At 32.6% G+C, this 22,621-nt stretch overlaps 1 protein-coding gene across 2 annotated transcripts; it reads left to right on the top strand.

The window, feature by feature from the left end:
- The first annotated feature begins 3,175 nt into the window (after positions 1 to 3,175).
- On the top strand, positions 3,176 to 21,564 carry LOC132731214 (cytoplasmic protein NCK2-like). Of its 2 annotated transcripts, none has more exons than XM_060717350.1 (3): positions 3,176 to 3,291; positions 16,952 to 18,004; positions 20,942 to 21,564. In XM_060717350.1, the coding sequence occupies exons 2-3, from the start codon at positions 16,961 to 16,963 to the stop codon at positions 21,146 to 21,148; spliced, it is 1,251 nt and encodes a 416-aa protein (XP_060573333.1). In that variant the 5' UTR covers positions 3,176 to 3,291; positions 16,952 to 16,960; the 3' UTR covers positions 21,149 to 21,564. The 2 variants fall into 2 exon arrangements, with proteins under 2 accessions (XP_060573333.1, XP_060573332.1); XM_060717349.1 differs by lacking the exon at positions 3,176 to 3,291 and adding an exon at positions 10,433 to 10,582.
- Positions 21,565 to 22,621: the final 1,057 nt, after the last annotated feature.

Below are 22,621 nucleotides of genomic sequence, written 5' to 3'. Positions count from 1 at the left end.
TGTTTAAAACCTTTAGTTTGGAGTTTTCTTTTCGTATGGGTTAAAGACGGCCGCTGGGGGTTTTTAAAAGTTTAATTTGAAACATTTTTGGGGTTAGGGGACAACATTTCTTCCCAGTCCCTTTTTTTGCCCTTTTTTGAGTGCAACAGACCATCCCCCAAAGTAGCAAGCCAAGATTTCTTAAAGACTTTACGTAAAACTTTTATGAGACCGGTAGTTGCCACAAACTTACCTACGCTTTTACGAATTAATATGCAACAAATTGTCCAATACTGAAATAAACTAAAAAGATTTGGGTCACATACATGCGACAACCGCTGCCAGGTTAAAGCCAACAGTCAGGGTGGGCATACGATATCAGTGTAATTTTCAATTGATTTTATTTTGAGACATTGGGGCTTATAAACGCACTATCACATTTATCGGGCATGTTTTATCTTATGGTATCTAATTAATAAATGTAATATCATATCATATGTATCCTCAGCTGTATTTATTAAAAAAATTCATGCACGTCTCGTTCCAAACTGAAACACATATTAGAACATTTATACATGCACACTTATAAGATTTATTTATTGTATTGTATTGTATTGTATTGTATTGTATTGTATTGTATTGTATTGTAAATGGTAAATTAGTTGTGGAATATTAATTTTAGTACTAGCAAATTTTAATTCCACGCTTTTCGGTGAAAAAAAAACAAGAATTTTGGAGTACATTCAATTAATTATAAAATGGGAGGTTCTTTGGAGAAGAATTTGTGAGAACTAGCTAGTATTTGTCCCTAAATAAATAATTTCTGAAAACTTTATAACTTTTTCTTAGATTATTTAGTTAAATGGGGTATGATTATTCATTCATGTTTTTAGAATGTGTGTTTTTTTGGTTTTTTTTCTCTATTTCATGATATTTAAACCTCATATCAATTTTGTTGTTGTTGTTGTTTTTTCTCTTTTTTTCTCTCATAATATTGTCATCTAAAAACTTTAATATCAATATATATATATAGAAACAAACTGTAAATATTGCTCTGATGATGCGCAAATAACATATATTTTCTTGTTTCTTCGCCTAACACTTAATTACGTAAAACAAGTTTTTGTATCTTTATAAGGAACTTTTTGTTATTTAAACTTGCCTGGGAAGGGCCTTCATTAATGTTGGTAAAACTTGTGGCCCAACCCATTTGCTTCAAACTGTTAACATACATGTTTTCCTTTATCCGTATTTATTGTATTCTGTTGGTTTTTAAATTTGGTAATTTTTTTATGAAACAGGGAACATTTTTTTAAAAGCAAAAAATATAAAATTAAAGATCAATAAAAAAATTCATTAAAAAGCAAATTTAAAAAATTTTACTTTATCTAGGGGTTTTTATTTTTATTTTTTTTAAAAAAAACATTTTGTTAAATTTTTGCATTTTATTTCTAAGATTTTTATTTTTAATTTAAGATTTATGTTTTCCCCCTTTTATACGAAATGCCAAAAAGCTAAAACCGGATATTAAAATAGTGATTTTTCAATTTAAAGTTTATTTTTGAAAAAAATTTTCCTTGCTTTGGTTTTGTTTCCCTTTCCCCCAAAATGTTTTTTTAAGTAGATGTTTAGAAATTTATTCAAAAAAAAACCCCAAATTTAAAATTTTCTCAAAAAATGACGAAATTTATTTTTTCTGGTTCTATTTTAGAAAAATTTTTTCATGCGGGAACAATTTTAAAATGTTGAGATGCTTATTAATTTTGAAATGGAATGGAATTTTAGTATTCAAGAAACTTCATTTTTCAGTTCCAGAAACCACAGGCGGCAGTATCAGTGTTTTGGGACACCCCACCCCAATCAGAATTTTAAAAATTGGCAACGGACAAGTCAAAAAAATTACCGTTGAAATAGAAAAAAATCGATAGAATATTGATATTCATTGGACTTGAATTAAGTAAGCTGTGGAATTCAAGTTCTTTTTAATGATATAAATGAATGATGCAGCGAAATCCCGCCGGAATGCGCCTCATTCGCCGAAACGACGATTTCCCGTGTTCCACATTGTTTGGCAAATGGACATATAGTAGGCTTTACACCTTTCTATAACTATTAATTTTGATAGTGGAAATTTTTTTTTTTTTTTTATATAATATCATCGGTGGTTTTTGTATTTTGGTACCTTATTAGTAAGCCTTAGAGTGTTGAATTTTTTCAGGGTTGTAGTAGGGGTCCAGGGGCAGATAGGGGTGGGGTGTCCAAACACTGATACTGCCGCCTGTGTTCCAGAATTGATAAAATGTCGTGGTTTACTAAGAATGAGTGATAACTTGTCATTAAGTAACAAAATGTAAACAAAGAAGTACGTATTAAAATTGTCTTCCATGCTACTCAATCATTGTAATAGTGTTGAAATGATCAAAAGATGTTCCAGCTAAATTAGCAAAGTTTAAGAAACTATAACAGGACACCTGTGACGAAAACTAATTGTGCTTTTAATTTTGTTCTGTTTTTTGAAATATGGCAATACTAATTACAGTCTTCCCGTTACAGTTGTAAGCGGTACAACCATAGACAGCTTCAAGGCGGAATTACTACCACTCACTCTCCGATAGACTGTCAGGTGTTAAATTACCTTTTTACCAGCACTATACATAGAACTTTGTACATATATAGACACTTCTTACACCGCGCTGCGCTAGTAAGAGTATACGCCGGAAGGTGTCTGTACTATATTGGAAGAAGAAGAATTAATAGTCATTCGGATGAAACATTAAAATTGTGTTCCGAGTATCATCGAGTTCCATGTATCATCGGAAGGTTAACTTAGTGTATGTAATACACCAAAATCGCACCAGGGCAACCACTGTTGCATACAATGCCCATTAAACGAAAAATGACCACATTGTGTCCAGGATGTATGCTGGGTACCGTACGCGACGAAAAAAAGCAAAAAGTAGTACCCTGCATCCTAACAATTAGCCGTGTAACACTATATTTGCCGCTAAATAAACCTCTCGTGCGCAATAATATAAATTTTCGGTACAAAACATAGATCGGTAACAATTTACTAATTATACCTGGAACACAATTGTCTTAAACATTTGAACTATAAATTTTAGTTCAATATATAAAATTTTATATTTTTATTAACAATATATTTGTTATTACATTAATTTGAAATGTTGTTAATATTATTGAACGAACTACTTTCAAGATGGTAGACAAATAATTGTCAAAAGGAAGTAAGTTGGAAATATAGTGTTTTCGGCTGATTCTTGCTGAAACTAATGTATATACAAGTCCAGAAAGGTAAAAATAATAATAAACTTGATATTGATTTCATCATTGATGTGATATTTTATCTTATTTTGTTTGACATTTGTGTCCGTTTCAGTGGAATTAGCATGCATGACTCATCATCGAACAAAAATAAAAGATTTTTTGTGGTCCAGTCAACTTCCGCTTATGTTGTTATTTTCAAAATGATATGCGAAAAGATATGCATTTATAGTAAAAAGTAAGGTATACTTTATACATATAATATGTATTAAACAAGCTCTAGGGTCAGAGTTTAGCATTTTTAAGTGCTAAAAAAAGGCACTAGTTAGCTGAGTAGGATCATAGGATGGTACCCTTAGTACAAGGTACTTGATTATTACTACTATTTAAAATGACAGACTTTAGAAATAATTTATTGTACTAATAATATGAAGAGCTGTCATCGATAGCAGTCAAGTCAATATTTATTCATTGGCAGATCAGTGTTATGCCTAAGTCACAAATGAGTCAATGACATATAAAATCAAATCAAAATTTATTTATTGTTGGTATATATATATATGTAACATTTCACAAAACATAAGCTATTTATAGCTTCTGACCGACACACATGCATGTAAACATAAAACTCATAAAAGAAGCACATTATGCAATGTAATCTTTGAAAGACAAATGGTTAAAACAAGTTAAATTAATCGTAATACTTTAATGTGGGATGTCACATGTTTCGAGTGCTATACATGTAGTTCTGATTCTTCTTAATTTTAAATTTGGTAGCTTAGATTGTATTTAAAGTGAGTCATAGTCTGATTGATAGTCATCATAAATGAATCTTAATGCTCTTTCTTGAATTTTCTATAGTTTTTTGGTGTCCTTTTCTCCGCAGCAGTGCCAGGTGAGAGGGCAGAAATTAAAGTTTGATAGGTTAAATGAGTAATATATGTTTAATTTCCCTAATTTTCATAATTATTTACCTATTCTCTTTAGCACGTTGAGTTGTTTTGAGGCTCTTTTACAAATGTCAAAAATATGTTTATCAAATTTGAGTTTAAAGTCAAAAGTTACCCCTAGTAGTTTAACAGATTCAGCATACATGCCATAACGTCCAGGATGTCCGGGAAAGTCCCTGAAATAAGGTGTCTGTTCTGGAGGTGTCCCGGAGATGATTTATGTCACGGTAAAAAAAAAAATCTAAAATAATGAACTTTGAATCAAGAAATTTTACATTTTTATATAATTTTATTGTCAAGTTTTTATAAACTAGTCGTAGAACACTAATAACTAACGATTATTCCCTTACATCATTGCAATGGTGACGCTAATCATTTGATTTGTATATCTATGTGCCCCTACCAACTAACAATTATCGGCAATAACTTTGATCAATTTAAAGATTAATTGTTTACCCCCTTTGGCTTCCTGGGCGAAGGTGTCATACACTGTAATTAACAACTGGCCGGTATAAATTTAATCCGCCTGCAGGCAATTATTAGTGGTCAAACACTGAAAATTACCGCTAAATATGAGGTGATGAAATCTACAAGATTCAGTGATAGTTTCAGGTAAACGACATGGCTAATTGTCCTTAGTTTACATAGCTTTATTCTAGGCCATCCATATTGTTTGCAGTAACCCGACCCAGAATTTTCAAGGTGGGTAGGTAGGTCGATTTTTTTATTTTTTTTTATTAAATTGTACTCCCAAATAAACATGGAATTTCAAAATGCTGGACAATATATGCTTTGATAATCTGGTAACAATTAATAAATTGATAACTGAATTCTAATTTAAATAGTAGATAATATAATGCAACATTAAAAGAAACACATTGATAACTTTGTTCTTTTAAGTCATACTAATACATGTATACTCACACTGCAACTTGATATACATTGTACATGATGGACAATTATCTTAAATCCATTTAAGTTACATTAAAGCAGCGGCATTAAAAGGAACATATTAACTGTGATGTCATTGTTTAGTCAAATCAATGATTATTAATCATGAAATAATTTCCCTGTCTATTATACTGTTTTCTATATTTTTATTATGTTCTTGTATAACCTTTGGTGTTGATCAAGTTGTAAAGAATGCTATATAAGGGAAAAAAAATCGCTGAAAACAAAATCTTTAGTATTCCGAAGATGTGGTGACTTGGCCCATTTATAATGCTGTTTTGATTCAGGGCTTCCATTAATGGAAGTTTTGGAGTTATTTACTCCTTGATTTTGGCTTGTCACTCCCAAAATGTAATGCTTTTCCTTCTTTACCTATATAATGTGACTTCTAATGATTGTTAGACATTTTGCATTCTCTGACTTCCAAATTTTGGGACTTTATGGAAGCCCTGTTTTTGATTTACAATTTCCAAGATCTTTTTTTCAAACAACTGTTGTTGTTTTTTATTAGCTCACCTGTCACAAAGTGACAGGGTGAGCTTTTGTGATCGCTTTTCGTCCGGCGTCCGTCCGTCTGTCCGGCGTCCGTCCGTAAACTTTTGCTTTAAATGACATCTCCTCATAAACCACTGAGCCAATTTCATCCAAACTTCACAGGAATGTTCCTTTGGTGGTCACCTTTAAAAATTGTTCAAAGAATTTAATTCCATGCAGAACTCTGGTTGCCATGGCAACCGAAAGAAAAATCTTTAAATATCTTCTGTTAAACAACCCTAAGAGCTAGAGCTTAAATATTTGGCATGAAACATCTTCTAGTGAGTGTCTACCAAGTTTGTTGAAATAAAAGCCCTGGGGTCAAAATTGGCCCCGCCCCGGGGGGTCATTGATTTTCCCTATATGCATATAGTAAAAACTTAAAAAATCTTCTTTTAAAGAACCCAAAGAGCTAGAGCTAAGATATTTGGCATGAAACATCTTCTAGTGAGTGTCTACCAAGTTTGTTCAAATAAAAGCCCTGGGGTCAAAATTGGCCCCGCCCCAGGGGTCATTGATTTTCCCTATATGCATATAGTAAAAACTTAAAAAATCTTATTTTAAAGAACCGTAAGAGCTAGAGCTTAGATATTAAGCATGAAACATCTTCTAGTGAATGTCTACCAAGTTTGTTCAAATAAAAGCCCTGGGGTCAAAATTGGCCCCGCCCCAGGGGGTCATTGATTTTCCCTATATGCATATAGTAAAAACTTAAAAAATCTTCTTTTAAAGAACCCAAAGAGCTAGAGCTAAGATATTAAGCATGAAACATCTTCTAGTGAGTGTCTACCAAGTTTGTTCAAATAAAAGCCCTGGGGTCAAAATTGGCCCGCCCCGGGGGGTCATTGATTTTCCCTATATGCATATCGTAAAAACTTAAAAATCTTCTTTTAAAGAACCATAAGAGCTAGAGCTTAGATATTTGGCATGAAACATCTTCTAGTGAATGTCTACCAAGTTTGTCCAAATAAAAGCCCTGGGGTCAAAATTGACCCCGCCCCGGGGGTCATTGATTTTCCGTATATGCATATAGTAAAAAGTTAAAAAATCTTCTTTTAAAGAACCCAAAGAGCTAGAGCTAAGATATTTAGCATAAAACATCTTCTAATGAGTGTCTACCAAGTTTGTTCAAATAAAAGCCCTGGGGTCAAAATTGGCCCCGCCCCAGGGGGGTCATTGATTTTCCCTATATGCATATAGTAAAAACTTAAAAAATCTTCTTTTAAAGAACTCAATAAGCTAGAGCTAAGATATTTAGCATTAAACATGTTCTAATGGGTGTCTACCAAGTATGTTCAAATAAAAGCCCTGGGGTCAAAACTGGCCCCGCCCGGGGGGGGGGGGTCATTGATTTTCCTTATATGTGTATAGCAAAAACTTAAAAATCTTCTTTTTAAAAAACCCAAATAGCTACAGTTTAGATATTAAGCATGAAACATCTTTAAGTAAATATCTACAAAGTTTGTTCAAATAAAAGCCCGGGGGTCAAAACTGGCCCTGCCCCAGGGGTGTCATTGTTTTTAACTATATGTGTATAGTTAAAACTTTAAAAATCTTCTTTTAAAAAACCCAATGAGCTAGAACTTAGATGTTTAGCATGAAACATCTTCTTATGGGTGTCAAGTCTGTTCAAATAAACAAATAAAAGCCCTTGGGTAAAAATTGGCCCGGGGGTGGGGGGGGGGCCTATATACAGGTGAGCGACCTCAGGGCCATCATGGCCCTCTTGTTTCAGTACATGTACTTCATTCTTAATAATTCTAGTAAAATACTTTGATAAAAACTTACTCTTCTCAATTTAAATGTTCACGAGAATGTTGGCCCTCCCCTTTTTGAAACACCCCTATTTTCCCCAAAATTTGACAGAATAAAATCCAAAGTTATCTGATATCAAATTTTTTCGACTTTTTGTTCAAGTTTACATGTAACATAAAATTCAGTGTGCATCTTTAATGCAGCTGTTTTTACCTGTGATTTCTTATCAATTTAAATGTTCCTAGAGTTTTTAGTAGATATATATATAAAACTGGTTAAAGATATAAACTTTTTACTAAATCATCTCCATTTTGTAAAAAAAATGTCATGAAAAATTATGAATCAGAATGTAGATATCTTTAAGTTTGTTAATGCTAGTACTAGTATTAGATGAAATGTTTAATGTATTTTTTAAGGATATTATCTGGCATAAAAAAGTACCATATTGTTATAATGCCACTTTCCTGTCCATGACTGTAACTGTGTATGTGGTCTTATGGTACCATGTTCTCCTTGTGTAGTTTAAATACCTTTGTGGGTCATATCAAAGAACTTTGATAATTATTAAACTGGTGGCAGCAATGATAGTGATTGTAGAGGCCCTTGATCAGGATTTTATGTCAGGTTATGCCACAAATTATTAATTTGGCAAGTATTAACTAAGTTTCAAAATCTTTCACTTAAATGCTTGATAGGGGGCATCTGTGGTTGAGTGGGTTCAGGTTGTTGACTTCAAGCCACTTGGCTTAATTATTAATACATGTACATGTATGTATTGTGAGGAAGCTATCCAGCTAGCTTACAGAATGTTTTACTCAGGTGCCATTGTGTGTGCCTAAAATAATGCACGGAAGGGCACCTGAGGTTTTCCTTCACCAGTAAAAGCTGGAATGTTGCCGTATGACATATGTATTTCCAACCAAAGAAAAAAAAAACAAAACAACTTATATCATTTGCAAGTTGAAATATCTTCAGTTACATGTTTTTTACATACTCAAAGTCTTGTTCAACTGATTAGTATGTCATCAGGGGGATTATGCCTGCTCCTTGGCAAGTGCTCAATTCAAACTGCAGCATGACTCCATAACCCCAGATGGTCACTAACTAATACATGTCTTCCTGCAGGCACTTGTTGCTCAGCATTTAAATTAAGTATTGGTGAGTGTGTCCAAAGCCATGATGTTTGTTCTTAGGTCTGAAATAATGTATTGAGGGGCAGACTTCGTTAAAGCCCTCCATCAAAGCCTGAAAGACATCATATGATTGTAACAGTGTGTTAATGATCTAAAACCATTATTTCCTTCCAACTCTTCTCCTATGAAATATCCATTTATATTAATTTATAGCAATGAAAAAAAAACAAACAAAAAAAAAACATCTGAAATGTACGTTCTAAAGAAGCACTACTGTTTGTCTTAAAACGCCTTTATTATATTTGTATATTAAGTAGTAGTTTGCTTTCCATTTTTCATAATCAAGTTGAGTTTTGTTTACCCAATGTAAATTACATGTGCATGATAATCATTTGCCACAGAATTTCATAACTTTCTTGGTCATTAATCTTAATGCAGTATAAGAAATAGCTAGGGTAAAATACAAACAACAACCTCCTACATCTCCATCCACCTGTTAAACATAGACATGCTGCATGTAGCTTGTACTGTAATCATATTTTCACGTTTCTGTTAAAATAATATTAAAGATGATGATTTGTGTTCAACCCATGTAAATTGAATGATTATACAGCTCGAAATGAATGTTGTGGCAATTAAACAATTAAGTAGCGTCAGGAAATAGAGCAATTATTGCAATTATTGCAAATAGAACACCAATATTATATAAGCATTTCTATATGTTTTAGGCCACTTATGATTCGGATAGTCATATTGATATTTTGTTTACCCCCATGAAAATTATATAGAGTCATTTACAGGTACACTAGGTGTACATGACTCTGTATGTTTAAAAAAAAAAGGTAAATGAAGTTTTTATTTCAACAATGCCCTAAACTTCCTCCTATGAATTACTGAGTTACAACATTGCTGCTTTGGTGTATATAGAAAAGCTGATTATGACTTGTCTCTGTTGTAGAGTTGTTTCGGCTAGTTTTCATTTTATATTCCACATAGTTGCCCTCTAGTATAATAGTGTTGTTACTGGCAGACTCACTGTTTTTCTGAAACCATCAGGTGGTCCAAGTGAGAGAGAGAGAGATGGGGAGAGAGAGAGAGAGAAAAAAGATAACACATTTACATTCCTTGATGCAAAAATACTTGAGTGTTTGATTAAATCTAGCAATGTTTTGGCTGTTTCAGCCTGGCAATCTGATAAATGAGATGTACAGCTTCTTTTGACTTGGAAATGTTTTAGTTTATAAAGAAGTGTTGGGAAACACACAGCTGTTTTATTTTTAGAGAATTAAGTCATCAGCTGGGATATTTGCTTTGATGAATTTCTTGTTGATTAAAGAATGAAAATTTGTTAGTGTGTGTTGTCGATTCTAGGACAATGGTTCTTATAATTGTGTGGGATAAATGGAAAGTTTAACTTATGTCAGCAAGATTGTGCAGTGGTATTATATTGTATTGTTGGATTACGTAACTAAAAAAAGTGACTCATCTTTATACTGTTGTGCTTTTAATTGGAATTGTTTAATTTTCTGTATATTAAAGAGACTATAAATTTTCATGTATAATCATGGAATGAAATATAAAATTTCATTGTTCAAAGATTAAAAATTGAAAAAAATTTTGTGTCCATTGAATGATTGGTGTTTATAACAGAATTGTTTGTTTGGCTTTATAAAATAAAGACATATAGATTCCATACATAATTATATATCCATACAGATTACAATATTATGATGATTACTTTAATTATGTAAGTGCAGTGTTAAGTTTCGAAAACTCAATGCCTGTACTGGAATATGAAATATGTGAATTTATTTTAATTGGATATAAGAAAAATGTTTGTATCATACTCGTAGAAGGACTAATATCTTTTCTTGTTGTATTAGCGATACACAAACATTCTCAATGGCTCTTCTGAAAACACCATTGTCTCCGAAATTGGACAAAATTGGCGTTAAGTTCCATCTTCCACAGAGTCAACAAACTGCACTCATACCTCAGGTGATCTGGGTTTTTTTATAACAAATCTTATATTTATATATCATAATTGCTTGAAATTTGTTTGAGCCTCTTTTATTGAAAAAGAAACTCATAGCTGAAATATATGAGCCGCGTCACGACAAAACCAATGTTATGCGTTTGCGACCAGCATGGATCTGTGCAGTCTGATCAGGATCCATGCTGGTCGGTATCAGTTTCTCTACTTGTAATAGAGTTGGTAAGCGAACAGTATTGATCCTGATCAGACTGCGTGGATGCGCAGGCTGGTCTGGATCCATGCTGGTCGCTAACGCATAACGTTGCTTTTGTCGTGACACGGCTCAATTATATCATTTTGAATAAAATTTTCATTTTGAATAAAATTGGTAATATTTACAGTTACAGTTAAGTCTTTCAGTTCTACAGTGGTAAGTCATTTCTTAAACACTTAAATTAAATAATATTTAATAGGTAATTGATGTAACCTTCAGTAAAAGCCATGCATGATTTGAATCAACCACCTGTGCCTACCCATTAGGCATAATTATGATTTATATATTCAATTAAATTTGTAATGTGAAATTAAAAATAATTACACTAAGGTTAATGCCCACTTGTGATATATGTTTTACAACTGTAATATTGTGCCAAGTCCAAAAGTTGTTGGTTATTGGGTCTGTTTAATAGGATGTTTGATGCAATCGGCTCTGTTTCTAACAATCCAATGACCCATGACTGTGAATGTATAGTATAAATTATGAACTACAGAGTAGCAATGAACTAATATGATGGACTAAAACTATGAAATAGGACATTATCATGAACTTTCAGTATTTAAGTAAATGTCTAAATATTGTAAATGACTGTACATATCTTACATGTTTACTTATAATATTTAGTTGATTCAATAGTGGTCAAACAATAATAATGATGCACTTTTTTTGTGTGCTTAAACATGTGCTGAAGCTGAAGGGCGCATTTAAAGCATGTACGACTGGGCGAGGGATTTAATAAGATTTCGTGTGAGTGTTTCTGCAGGTATTAACTAATCAAACTAATCTGGAGTTTCATATCCAAAGGCTTAATATTGATTTGACTATAAGAATTGCCAGAAGTGGTGGAGTTGAAGCCCAACTTTCACATTGGCACAAATGGTTGACCTGACTTTATGATAAGACATTGGAAGTGGGTAACTAAGCTGAATCATGTCACATAGACACTGGAAGTGGGTAACTTAGCTGGATAATCACATTGACAGTTGGTGTGTGTAAGACACTCGAAGTTGTGGACTTAAATTATTATTGCATGTACTGAACTTGTCTTTGACATTTACACTAATTAGTTGATCTTTTTCATGACTTTCAATTGATCTTTTTTATAAACTAATATGGCAATACATGTATAAACTAGGCCAGATTTTCACATGGAGGCTTAATACTTGATATAGACACAAGAAGTTGTAAAAGAAGCCTGTCCTCACATGACACATAGTAAATGAGTTTTTTAAGAAATCAACAATGACAAACTTAATTGAAAGCTGAATTTTCATATTACATTTGAGCGGCGTCATGACAAAACCAATATAATGGGTTTACGACCAGCATGGATCCAGACCAGCCTGCGCATCCGCGCAGTCTGATCAGGATCCTTGCTGTTCCCTTACCAACCCTATTACAAGACTTAGTAGAGAAACTGATAGCGAACAGCATGGATCCTGATCAGACTGCACGGATGCGCAGGCTGGTCTGGATCCATGCTGGTCACAAACGCACTATGTTGGTTTTGGCATGACGCGGCTCATTTTATTTGTATAATATTAATGATATGGACATGAATGATGTAACACTGAGTTGGATTTAAGGACCTAATAATATGCCGATGTTTCGAGAAAAACCATTGTAACAGTTTAGAATTAAACCTATAAGCTGCCATTCAAACGGACTTAGCTGTCATAATTTCTAAGTTTACTCATTCATGAAGATAAAAATTATCTTATCTAGAGAAATTTATGATTATCATGGGGTAAATTTATTTGACTAAATCAAAAGCTTTCAAACCTTGGTCCATTATTTCTTAAAAAGCGAGTTAATTGTTAAAAATGTATGTACTACACTTCAGGAAAAAAAGACACCCTTAGTGTACGAACAAATTATTGGTTAAGTAGTTTAGTTAATAAGGAAATAACATAATTATCTGAAAAGAATGTGTTTTTTCTGCATGCTACAGTATCAGGCACTTGAAGTAACCTGTTTATCAGGTTGTTTAAGATAGTGTTCAATTAGGGCTAATGAGCTCCAATTATTGACAAATTAAAGTCTGTGCATCATTTAGTTTAAGTGTTTGAAGATACAGACCATCTGTAATAAAACTTTTCCTCCCTTTACTGTAATAATTCTTACCTCTGAACCATTTGAGCCGCGTCATGACAAAACCAACATTGTGCGTTTGCGACCAGCATGGATCCAGATCAGCCTGCGCATCTGCGCAGTCTGATCAGGATCCATGCTGTTCGCTTACCAACTCTATAACAAGCAGACAAACTGATAGCGAACATCATGGATCCTGATCAGACTGCGCGGATGCGCAGGCTGGTCTGGATCCATGCTGGTCGCAAACCCATTATGTTAGTTTTGTTGTGAAGCGGCTCAAATATAACTGTAAGAACCATAATGAAGAGGATTATGGTACATGTAATATACACCTTTCTTAAATGTATGTATGTATGCTCTGAAGTTAAGCTGTTATAATATTAATAAATGTGGTAGTGGGTGGTGGGGATTTATTAATGGTTGGGTGGGGGTGGCCGGTAACTTCATTTAGGATGATGTGTATTTGATTCAGTTGAATGGTTAGAGGATGCTATGGTTTTAAAATAGGAAGTAAAAATTAGGGAGTGATAAAAGTGAAGTGTCATACGATTTTCAATGCATTTAACAGAAATAAATTACTAGTTAATGATTAAAGCTGAATATTTGTTGGAAGATTTTTCTCCATTTTTCTTTCACATTGAAAATTACAACATTATAGTGGGAAGGTCTTACTGATAAGACTTTTGTGGCAGCCAGGTGCAAAAATCATTATTTTTTAGCCAATAGAAAGAATTTATAACCTCCTTAAGTTTCCTTTATAAGATAAGAGACGGGTATATAGTCACAAAGTAGCTGGATTCTGATCCATTTTCCACCGGCTTAATGTAACTCATGTATACACATGTACATGTATAATATATCTTAAAGGCAAGTTAGTGATAAGCCATGTTTTCAAGGAAAATAATTTGTAAATCTCTCAATAAATGTAGAGATTAGAGGGAGATAAAACATTTTTTTCCTAGGCCTGTAGAACAGGTATAAGCATATAGTTACCTGATTTTTTTATAGTTTAAAATACTAGATGAATCAGGGGAAATTGGACTTCTTTAATTTTGTTCTGTTTATTGTGGGGCTAAGATGAAGAAGATAAGGGTTACATCATGCATATGGAAGTTATGTTCAGATAGAAGTTATGTTCGATCAGATAAGACATCAGATTTAATTTAAACAAAAATTTTGTGTTCATGATTCACAGCATGAATTTCTATCATTTTTGTTTAAAAGAAGTCCAAAGAGTTAGATCCCTTTTGTCCTTGGTTTGAAGGAGTGATATCCCCTTTGTTGTCAATTCCATTTAAGGAGTTTCAAATGGCTATGCCATTTTTGTTGTAGATCCTCTATTTCAGAAAGTTTCATTTCTTTTCTTAGTTTGTAGTGTCCGTTTTGTTTCAATACAAAATATTGTCAACTTTAAGTGCAATAACTCAGTTAACTCCTATTAAATTTAGAAGGACGTAACCTGTTACTGCACTTAGGTGACAAAGTTTAAGGTGACGAAATTTATTATGTGACTTACATCATATCAAGAATAATTTTTTTGCAGAGTAGTTCACCATTTGTAAATTAGTAAAATTCACAGGTCTTATAAAAAGCAATTTCTGCGTTTCAAGTGCTGTGATGTGATATTTTATCTATGGTATATTTTCCTTTTGATTGTATTTTAACTTATTTTTCTACATGCTCTATTATTATTTTTGTATCATAGTTAATAATGGGGACCTTTCTGTTGAAAATTTGTTGGGGTTAAATCGTATACATATACATGTACGGTGCCGTAACTGGAGTGCAGGAATTAGTTACCCGCACTCCAGAGCATGCCCATTGATTGGCTCATTTTTGCTGGGGTTTACTTATTATGACAGCAGAGCAAGGAAAAGGGATAGAAATATCATATTCAGCTGCTTGTTCATTGGTTACTTTTTTCTGGTGTTTAATATTGTTACAACAGGGAACGTGTTTTTATGTTTGACTATGATACAAAAGAGAAAGAACAACAAAACACTAGGGAATCTAATTAATACTCGGGGGGCTAGGCCCCTCGTACAAATCAGATAGCCTTGTGTTTCGATGCTCTTTCTATTACTTAAAAGTGTGTTTGGCCTCTTTAAATCTTAAGTAACATTTAAGATATACATGTATGTATAAAGCATGATTAATTTATGCTATAAACAAAGGCATCAAAGAAATGTCTCAGAATGTGTGATGAGCCATGATCTGATGATAAGCAATGAATTTTGTTTTCCTGCTTTTTCAATTGAAGTTCAGAGATAAGAACAAATAGGATGTGGGGAAGAGAGATACAAGTGTTTGTTAAGTAAAGCAGTATATAAATAGATACATGACCAGTATAATGATAGATTAGTAAGATCATAATGAACAGTGGTACTACATCATATACCAATTACTCACTTGTATTCTACCATTATATACATGACTCATTTACAACAACAGCTTACCTTTGTTTACCTTCGACCAAGTTGAAGAAAAATAGTTTAGGGTTTATGACTTGATTATAACCTTTTAAATGTTCTCTTATTTTACTGATATTTTATTTTTGCAAGTGTGCAGTGTGATTCTTAACAAATACATAAGCCAAAGTATTAAAAAAATGAATAATTGTAAATTAATACAAATGATTTTTAAACTGGACCTCAGCAAAAGTGGGTTTTTCCTATCTAATTTAATCCCAGAACAAACAAATTTTTAGTTATTTTTAAGCTTCACAGTGCATTAATGTTCACAAAAAAGTGATCTGACCATTTTGCATTTATTATCAAAATATTTTCCATGTTTTTACTTGGTACAAGATTGTTTGTACCCCAAGATAAAGATGGGGGGAAACCTAGTCCAGCAAATTGTGCACTTTGGGGCTTTTTTATTATAAAGACGATGGTCGCCCCTTTGGTGGTCGCCCTTCGTAAAGATAGACATTTGTGAAATATCAGATTATAAAATCGGTGGGGTGTTTGAGTATCACATATTGTACAGTGTAGGTAAAAGTACCACTTATTATTAATTAATACTAATTGCCAAAGTTTCATTACATGTATTTAGCTAAAATCTTACTTATAGTTATACAATCATGTAGTTTTATATGGTCTGAGCTTAAAGTACATTATAAGTTTTATATTTGCCCACTTTATATTGTTGGACAAACATAATTATAAAGTTAAGGTTTTGATTCATTACAGGTGTAAAATCATGGTCGAAAATGCCTGAGGTGTTTCTGTTGCCAAAAAGGTGTCATTATTCAGTTACCTTTATGTTAAAGATATGGTTAATGAACTTCTGACCATAGTATTATTTCTGGAAATGATAACAACATGTAAATTGATAACCAATGTTTTGGTTAATAGGTTTACATATGTATAGCTTCAAAACAACAATAAAAAATATTTTTTTATCAGTCTACATATTTCGCTTCAATAATATCAGGCTAATTGAGAACCTGTTGCAAGCATCAGTAAGTACAAGATATGGGTTATTCTTGTTATACAATGTCGGACAGACTAGGTGCCTATTCAGTATAGTTATTATCATTTGTCCAGGTCAATCTTGAAGTATTATATTAACCAGCAGAAACAGACAAATCTCTGGCTTGTTTCTGATATTTACATGTATAAGAAAAATTAGGCATTTTTATATTAATATATCTTAATAAAAGTCTTTAGCTTCTTCAAAATTTGAAGTTTCTTATGTTTTGCAATACAGTTAGCATAATTATACAAACAGTAAAAAAAAGCTACATGAACCATACATTGCTTAACAGAATTCTGTCAAATTTTGGATACCGTGCTGTTGAACTTAAATTCCTCAACAATACTTTTGCTCAATTGTATCATTGATATGCTTTGCACTGAATCAATGACAGCTCTACTTCCAATGTCACAGATTTTGCAGTCTTTGACTACAAAATTTTGAAAATTAATGGAAGCCCTGACTCATAATAATATGAATATTGTAATATAAAAGTGTTTAATTTTATTAATTTTATTATGTTATTATATATTAATATTTTCAGGAATGTTCAATGAGTGTTGCAGCTAACATGGGAGAAACAGACCAGTGGGTGATCGCCAAGTATGACTACAAGGCAGAGAATAGCAAAGAGCTGGACATGAAAAAGAATGAGAAACTCATTCTTGTTGACGATACCAAAGAATGGTGGATGGTTCAAAATAGCCGGAACAAATCCGGTTATGTGCCATCAAATTACGTTAAACGATCAAAACCCTCATTTTTCTCTAGTCTAAAAAGTACTCTTGGTCGGAAGCATAAAAATGAATCAAAAGGGGTAGGTAGTCCAGTTGTGAGTAGAAACGGCAGTAGTTCCGGTCTTGGAGCACTGCCGCTTCCACCATCGGACACTGGAAGTGATAAAAATAGCACAAATAGTGATAATGTTCAGGTGTGTGATCCGGTTCAACCAGCGTTTGTGAAATATAATTATACAGCTCAGCAACAAGATGAGCTGTCATTGACAAAAGGTGAAACTGTAGTGGTGCTAGAAAAGTCAAGTGATGGATGGTGGAATGGCCGGAAAGGTAACTCAACTGGCTGGTTTCCATCAAATTATGTGGAATTACAAACTCATACAAATGATAATGCAGAAATGACAGGCTATACAACGGCAGCGTCATTAGACATTGCAACCTCGCAAGAAATTGTGACTGCTTTATATAGCTTTTCTGGAACAACCGGTGAAGAGCTAAGTTTTGAAAAGGGAGATAAACTTGTTATAATAGACAAGCCACCAGAGGACCCGGAATGGTGGCGAGCGCGGAATTCTCGAGGTGAAGTAGGGTTAGTGCCAAGAAACTATGTTCAAATTGTTGAAGAAGGGGGTAGTGATATATCTGCCACAAACAGTTCTTGTACCCCTCAGTCCCAGTCCACTAGTAGTCTGTCAAATACTTCCAGTTTAGGGGCCAGTGGGAGAAAACAATTCTGTGTCTCTGGACCCCTCTCTGACAAAGATTGGTATTACGGGAAAATAACACGGCAACAATGTGAAGAAATGTTATTGAAGTATGCAGGTGATGGAGATTTCATCATTAGGGATAGTGAATCTACTGTAAGTATAAAATAATAATAATGGTCATTATGTTAATTTTCTTGTGGCTAATATTTAGATATTACAATATGCATTTGAAACAATATTTACTGAATGCAACAAAGTTCTGTTTTGGACAATTTCAAATTAATTCCTTTGTGTTGAACTAAGCAATCAATTCTGAACTAAAAATGCTGATTTCCAAACTTAATATTACAATAACAGTGGCATTGGTATCTTCAAAATAACATCTATAATGTGGTACTGGAAAATGAATTAGTTTTAATTTATTTATTTTGATGTAGTAATGTGTTTGGATAATGTCATTCATTGCTAAAATTGTCCTGAATTTCACTGAAATAGAACACAGGTTTGTGAATTATTTATAAACTGTTAAACATTATACATTTTGCTGGTCTTTCTTGTTTTTATTTTGGTAGGGGGACTTTATTGTATAAAAACAACTCTCCACTTGACATTTATGCTGGTAGTTGACATTAAACATCAATAATTACATATTAATTGGTACATCTATGTTTACAAATAGTTAAGCTTAACTACAGTATTACATTTGTCACATCTTCCTTGCTGAACAATCTGATTATTTCTACATAATTGCAGTTTTTTGTCCCATTAGTAAATAAGTAAAGATTATATACTAATTGAATAAGTCAGTTGCTTGTTAATTGATACAAATGTACTTTAAACGGAAGTGGGTGTGGTAATAGATACTAGTAAACATTTACAAATATAACTCAACTAGGATACATAAATATCTTTGTCTGTTTAAGATATTTGTTTGTGATCATTATGTTTCATATCAAAACACTAATCAAGAAAGTCCATGTTAACATACTAGGTATATAAGCATGAATTTTGTAAACAAAAGTTCACTGTTTGTTGAATGAGTCAAAAGGTTACCACTCCATTTTGATACAGAAAGCACATGGATAACTCAGGGCTCATCCTGGGGAGAAATTTTAGGGAGAAGTGACTTCCTCGCAAAAATTAGGAAGAAGGGAAACAACCCAATGTGTATGCATTAAAAAGCATGGCTATACATCCTTAACATTATGTAAACACAATTAACAACACTTATAAAATTTCTACTATTTTTTAATTAATTTTATAACTATAAATATATGTATATTGTATCAATATCAAACAATCATCAAAACAATTATCAATATACAGTCGACTCTCGTTATCTCGAAGTCATTGGGACCGTCCAAAAAATATCGAGATAACGAAATGTCGAGATAAACAAATTAGGGTTAGAACAAGGCGAAACTGATTTTTACAAAAGACATGTGCATACCTTATGTCAAATAAACTATAATATCCCCATGTCTTGTTTTCATAGGCCTAGTCAATATTTAACAAAGTAACATAAGCGGATGTTTACCAGCGGAAATACGGGTGTCTGTGATAAAAACACATAGTGAGGTTTACTCAGTAATACACAAATATAGTGAATCGGATATGGTTGATCCGGATATCCTCCCGGGTTATTTATCGGGTCTTTCTCGAGATTGTCCCACCGCTGATTGATTTGGTGGTGATGTTGTGAAACAATATTGCAACGATAGCGTTTCTATACTTTCACTTTTTCATTTACATTTAAAGTCATAATGAATTGATACAGTGTTCGAATATTTAAAAAGAATGTAAAATTCACACATTGTGGACATAAGTCAATCAACACGCTAAATAGTTTAACTTTTATAAAAACAGCTAAACTTGTTACAAACATAATCGTCATTATGACACGCGCTATTAATTGAGCAATTATCGTCTAGATTGTGTTTTTCACACGTCTGAAGGGAACAGACGAAGTCGAGATAAACAAAGGATAGTAGTGTGAAAATAACTGTTGGGGCTGAAATTTTACATCGAGATACTGAAAATATCGAAATAGAAATATCGAGATAAACAAATATTTCCAATATAGATAAAGAAGGAAGAAAATCGGGACTTTCAAAATTTCATTGAGATAACGAAATATCGAGAAAAGCGATGTCGAGATAACGATAGTTGACTGTACTTTAAAGGGGCTCCACTGAGGTTTAAAAACCTAAAAACATAACATTAGAATTTCTAACATAAATGAACTGGGTGCTTTAAACAGAATTATATGCAAAGATAGTTAAGAAATATACTTTAAAATAAATAGAAAATCGTAGTTTTATGCTTTTCTTAGCCTAATTTGAGTGAAAAGCGTTTAACGCTTTTCATTTTGGGTCATTTTTTTACAATTTGAATAATTATTATGGAAAAACGAAGTGCGAGAATGATCTGAAAGTTTGCACAAAGTTTCATGGTCTACACCTACATCAAATGGTACATTTATCTGGAAAAAACATTTTCAGTCCCATCATGTCAAAAAACCTCAGTGGAGTCCCTTTAATAGATATTTATATTTCAGTTGTCAAGTATTAAAAGATAAAATTTTGTCAGTAGTTTAACTTGTTCATACAGATAATCATTCTTGTCCGCAAGTTTGCCATGTTTTGTATTACTGGCTACAGTGCATTATTTTTCTTTTTATTTATCTATACAAGTATATCTATCTATTTATAATGGATGAAAGGATTAAATGAACATTTTCTACACTTTGATTGTTTATCAATATTTAAAGCCTTATTTATCTGATTGTTGATGAAAGAGGCTGCATACCTGAAATTAGTAGGTTTTTGATAAATTTTTTAACTTGTTCCGTCATTGCATGCTCCTCTTATATTTTAAGTAACTGTAGTTATTTGTCTGATTATTATTAGTGCTTCGAGCATGTTCTAATATGTACATGTTGAAAATTACATTATAACCAGTTGTAATTTAATATTACCTTGTTTAGATAACATAAACGTGTCTCAGAATTTGTGACAGATATGATAGATGCTCGTCTGTCACCTATACATTATATTATGCCACATTCTCATATCATATCTGTATTTTCAGGCTGGGCATTACACTGTGGTATTAAAAGCACCAGACAGGAACAAACATTTTCGTGTGCAAGTAAATGAAGGACTCTATCATATTGGAGCGCAAAAATTCATTTCAATGGACGATCTTATAGAACATTACAAAAAGCACCCGATCTACAAGTCAGACACTGAAAAATTGTACCTCATTAAAGCATTTACCTACCCTTCAGATTTCTGATGTTAAATAAAAAGAAACATGCACTTCCAAATTCCTAATGATCATAATTTGCAATAAATGTAATAAGTCACTCCTTCAAATATATTTATGCATTTCATCAGAGGAAATTCTCCCAGATCTTGAGACAATATAACGAATCAAATGTGATATGTATGTTACTTAAAATATAAATGAACTTCACAAAAGGAGATTGCTATAAGAATGTGAATTCAGTTTGTGAGTTGATAAAGAGTTACAACCCTTTGCACATATTTAGGAATGGTGGAAGAGGCATTATGGGTATGAAGCTGCAATTTATTGACCAATGAAGGGAGAGGAATGACTAGGATGTGAAGATAGGGCCAAAGATATAATAAAACTTTGTATTAAATTGTAAATTTTACACTGATACATGTATAAATGGTTCTGTTATTGAGTATTGAGACTGTAGTAGCTTTTTTGCCCAGTTTTAAGGCAAGGGAAGGTTGGAACATAAAAATTACTTTAAAATAAGCATACATCTATTTAAAAAAACAAAAACAATTAAGATGCTTAAGTAAAAATAGACTCTTGTTTATTTTTATTGCAATCAAAATAGAAATTATTCATTGAAATTGATTTGTCACAAAAGGGAATGGTGTCCTAGCTAAAAAATTTTGCTTGTTACTGGATAGTATTTGAGCCGCGTCATGACAAAACCAACATAGTGCATTTGCAACCAGCATGGATCCAGACCAGCCTGCGCATCTGGGCAGTCTGATCAGGATCCATGCTGTTCGCTATCAGTTTCTCTACTTGCTATAGGGTTTGTAAGCGAATAGCATGGATCCTGATCAGACTGCGCAGATGCACAGGCTGGTCTGGATCCATGCGGATCGCAAACCCATTATGTTGGTTTTGTTGTGACGCGGCTCATTTATATATTTTTATTATAATTTCTTTACTGATGAGTTAGAAGCAGAGCTTTTAGTTTAGTTGATTATTTGAAATAATGATTATTTTTTACAGGGAGCTCTTACTTTGTGCTATTTTATCTTTTGATAAAACATCTTTTTGCTTACCTTAATAAGGTCTTCCATAAAACGTGATTCTCAGCAGTTTTAGGCTGTTCCATTCTTAAAAATAATAGTTTATGAAAATGGAGACAGGCTAAGAAGACATGTAATGGAGTTGTGTATTTAGATTATTTTGATATATATTCCTTTATAAAAAAAAGAATTTATTTGTTTTTTAAGAAAGAAATGATATAGATGATTATTATTTATATAATAATTTATGTAAAAGAAAATTTTTTAATTTTTAAAATTGAAGACATACCTGTGCTGAACATATTTACTCTGATAAAGTTTGTTTAACTTAAATATATTTTTTTTTTTTGTGTGTGATTTGTGATTTACCAATATGTGCTTAGTTTTCCAGACAGGTTGTGATTTAATATTACAGTACTGTATATATACTCCGGGGAACATAATAAAATAACAAGCAACTGTAAGC

Source organism: Ruditapes philippinarum, unplaced genomic scaffold (assembly GCF_026571515.1).
Source record: "Ruditapes philippinarum isolate M1 unplaced genomic scaffold, ASM2657151v2 ctg2214_1_1_1_1, whole genome shotgun sequence".
Taxonomy (NCBI): domain Eukaryota; kingdom Metazoa; phylum Mollusca; class Bivalvia; order Venerida; family Veneridae; genus Ruditapes; species Ruditapes philippinarum.
Note: the sequence above shows the minus strand (reverse complement) of the source record. Positions and strands in the feature narration are given on the sequence as shown.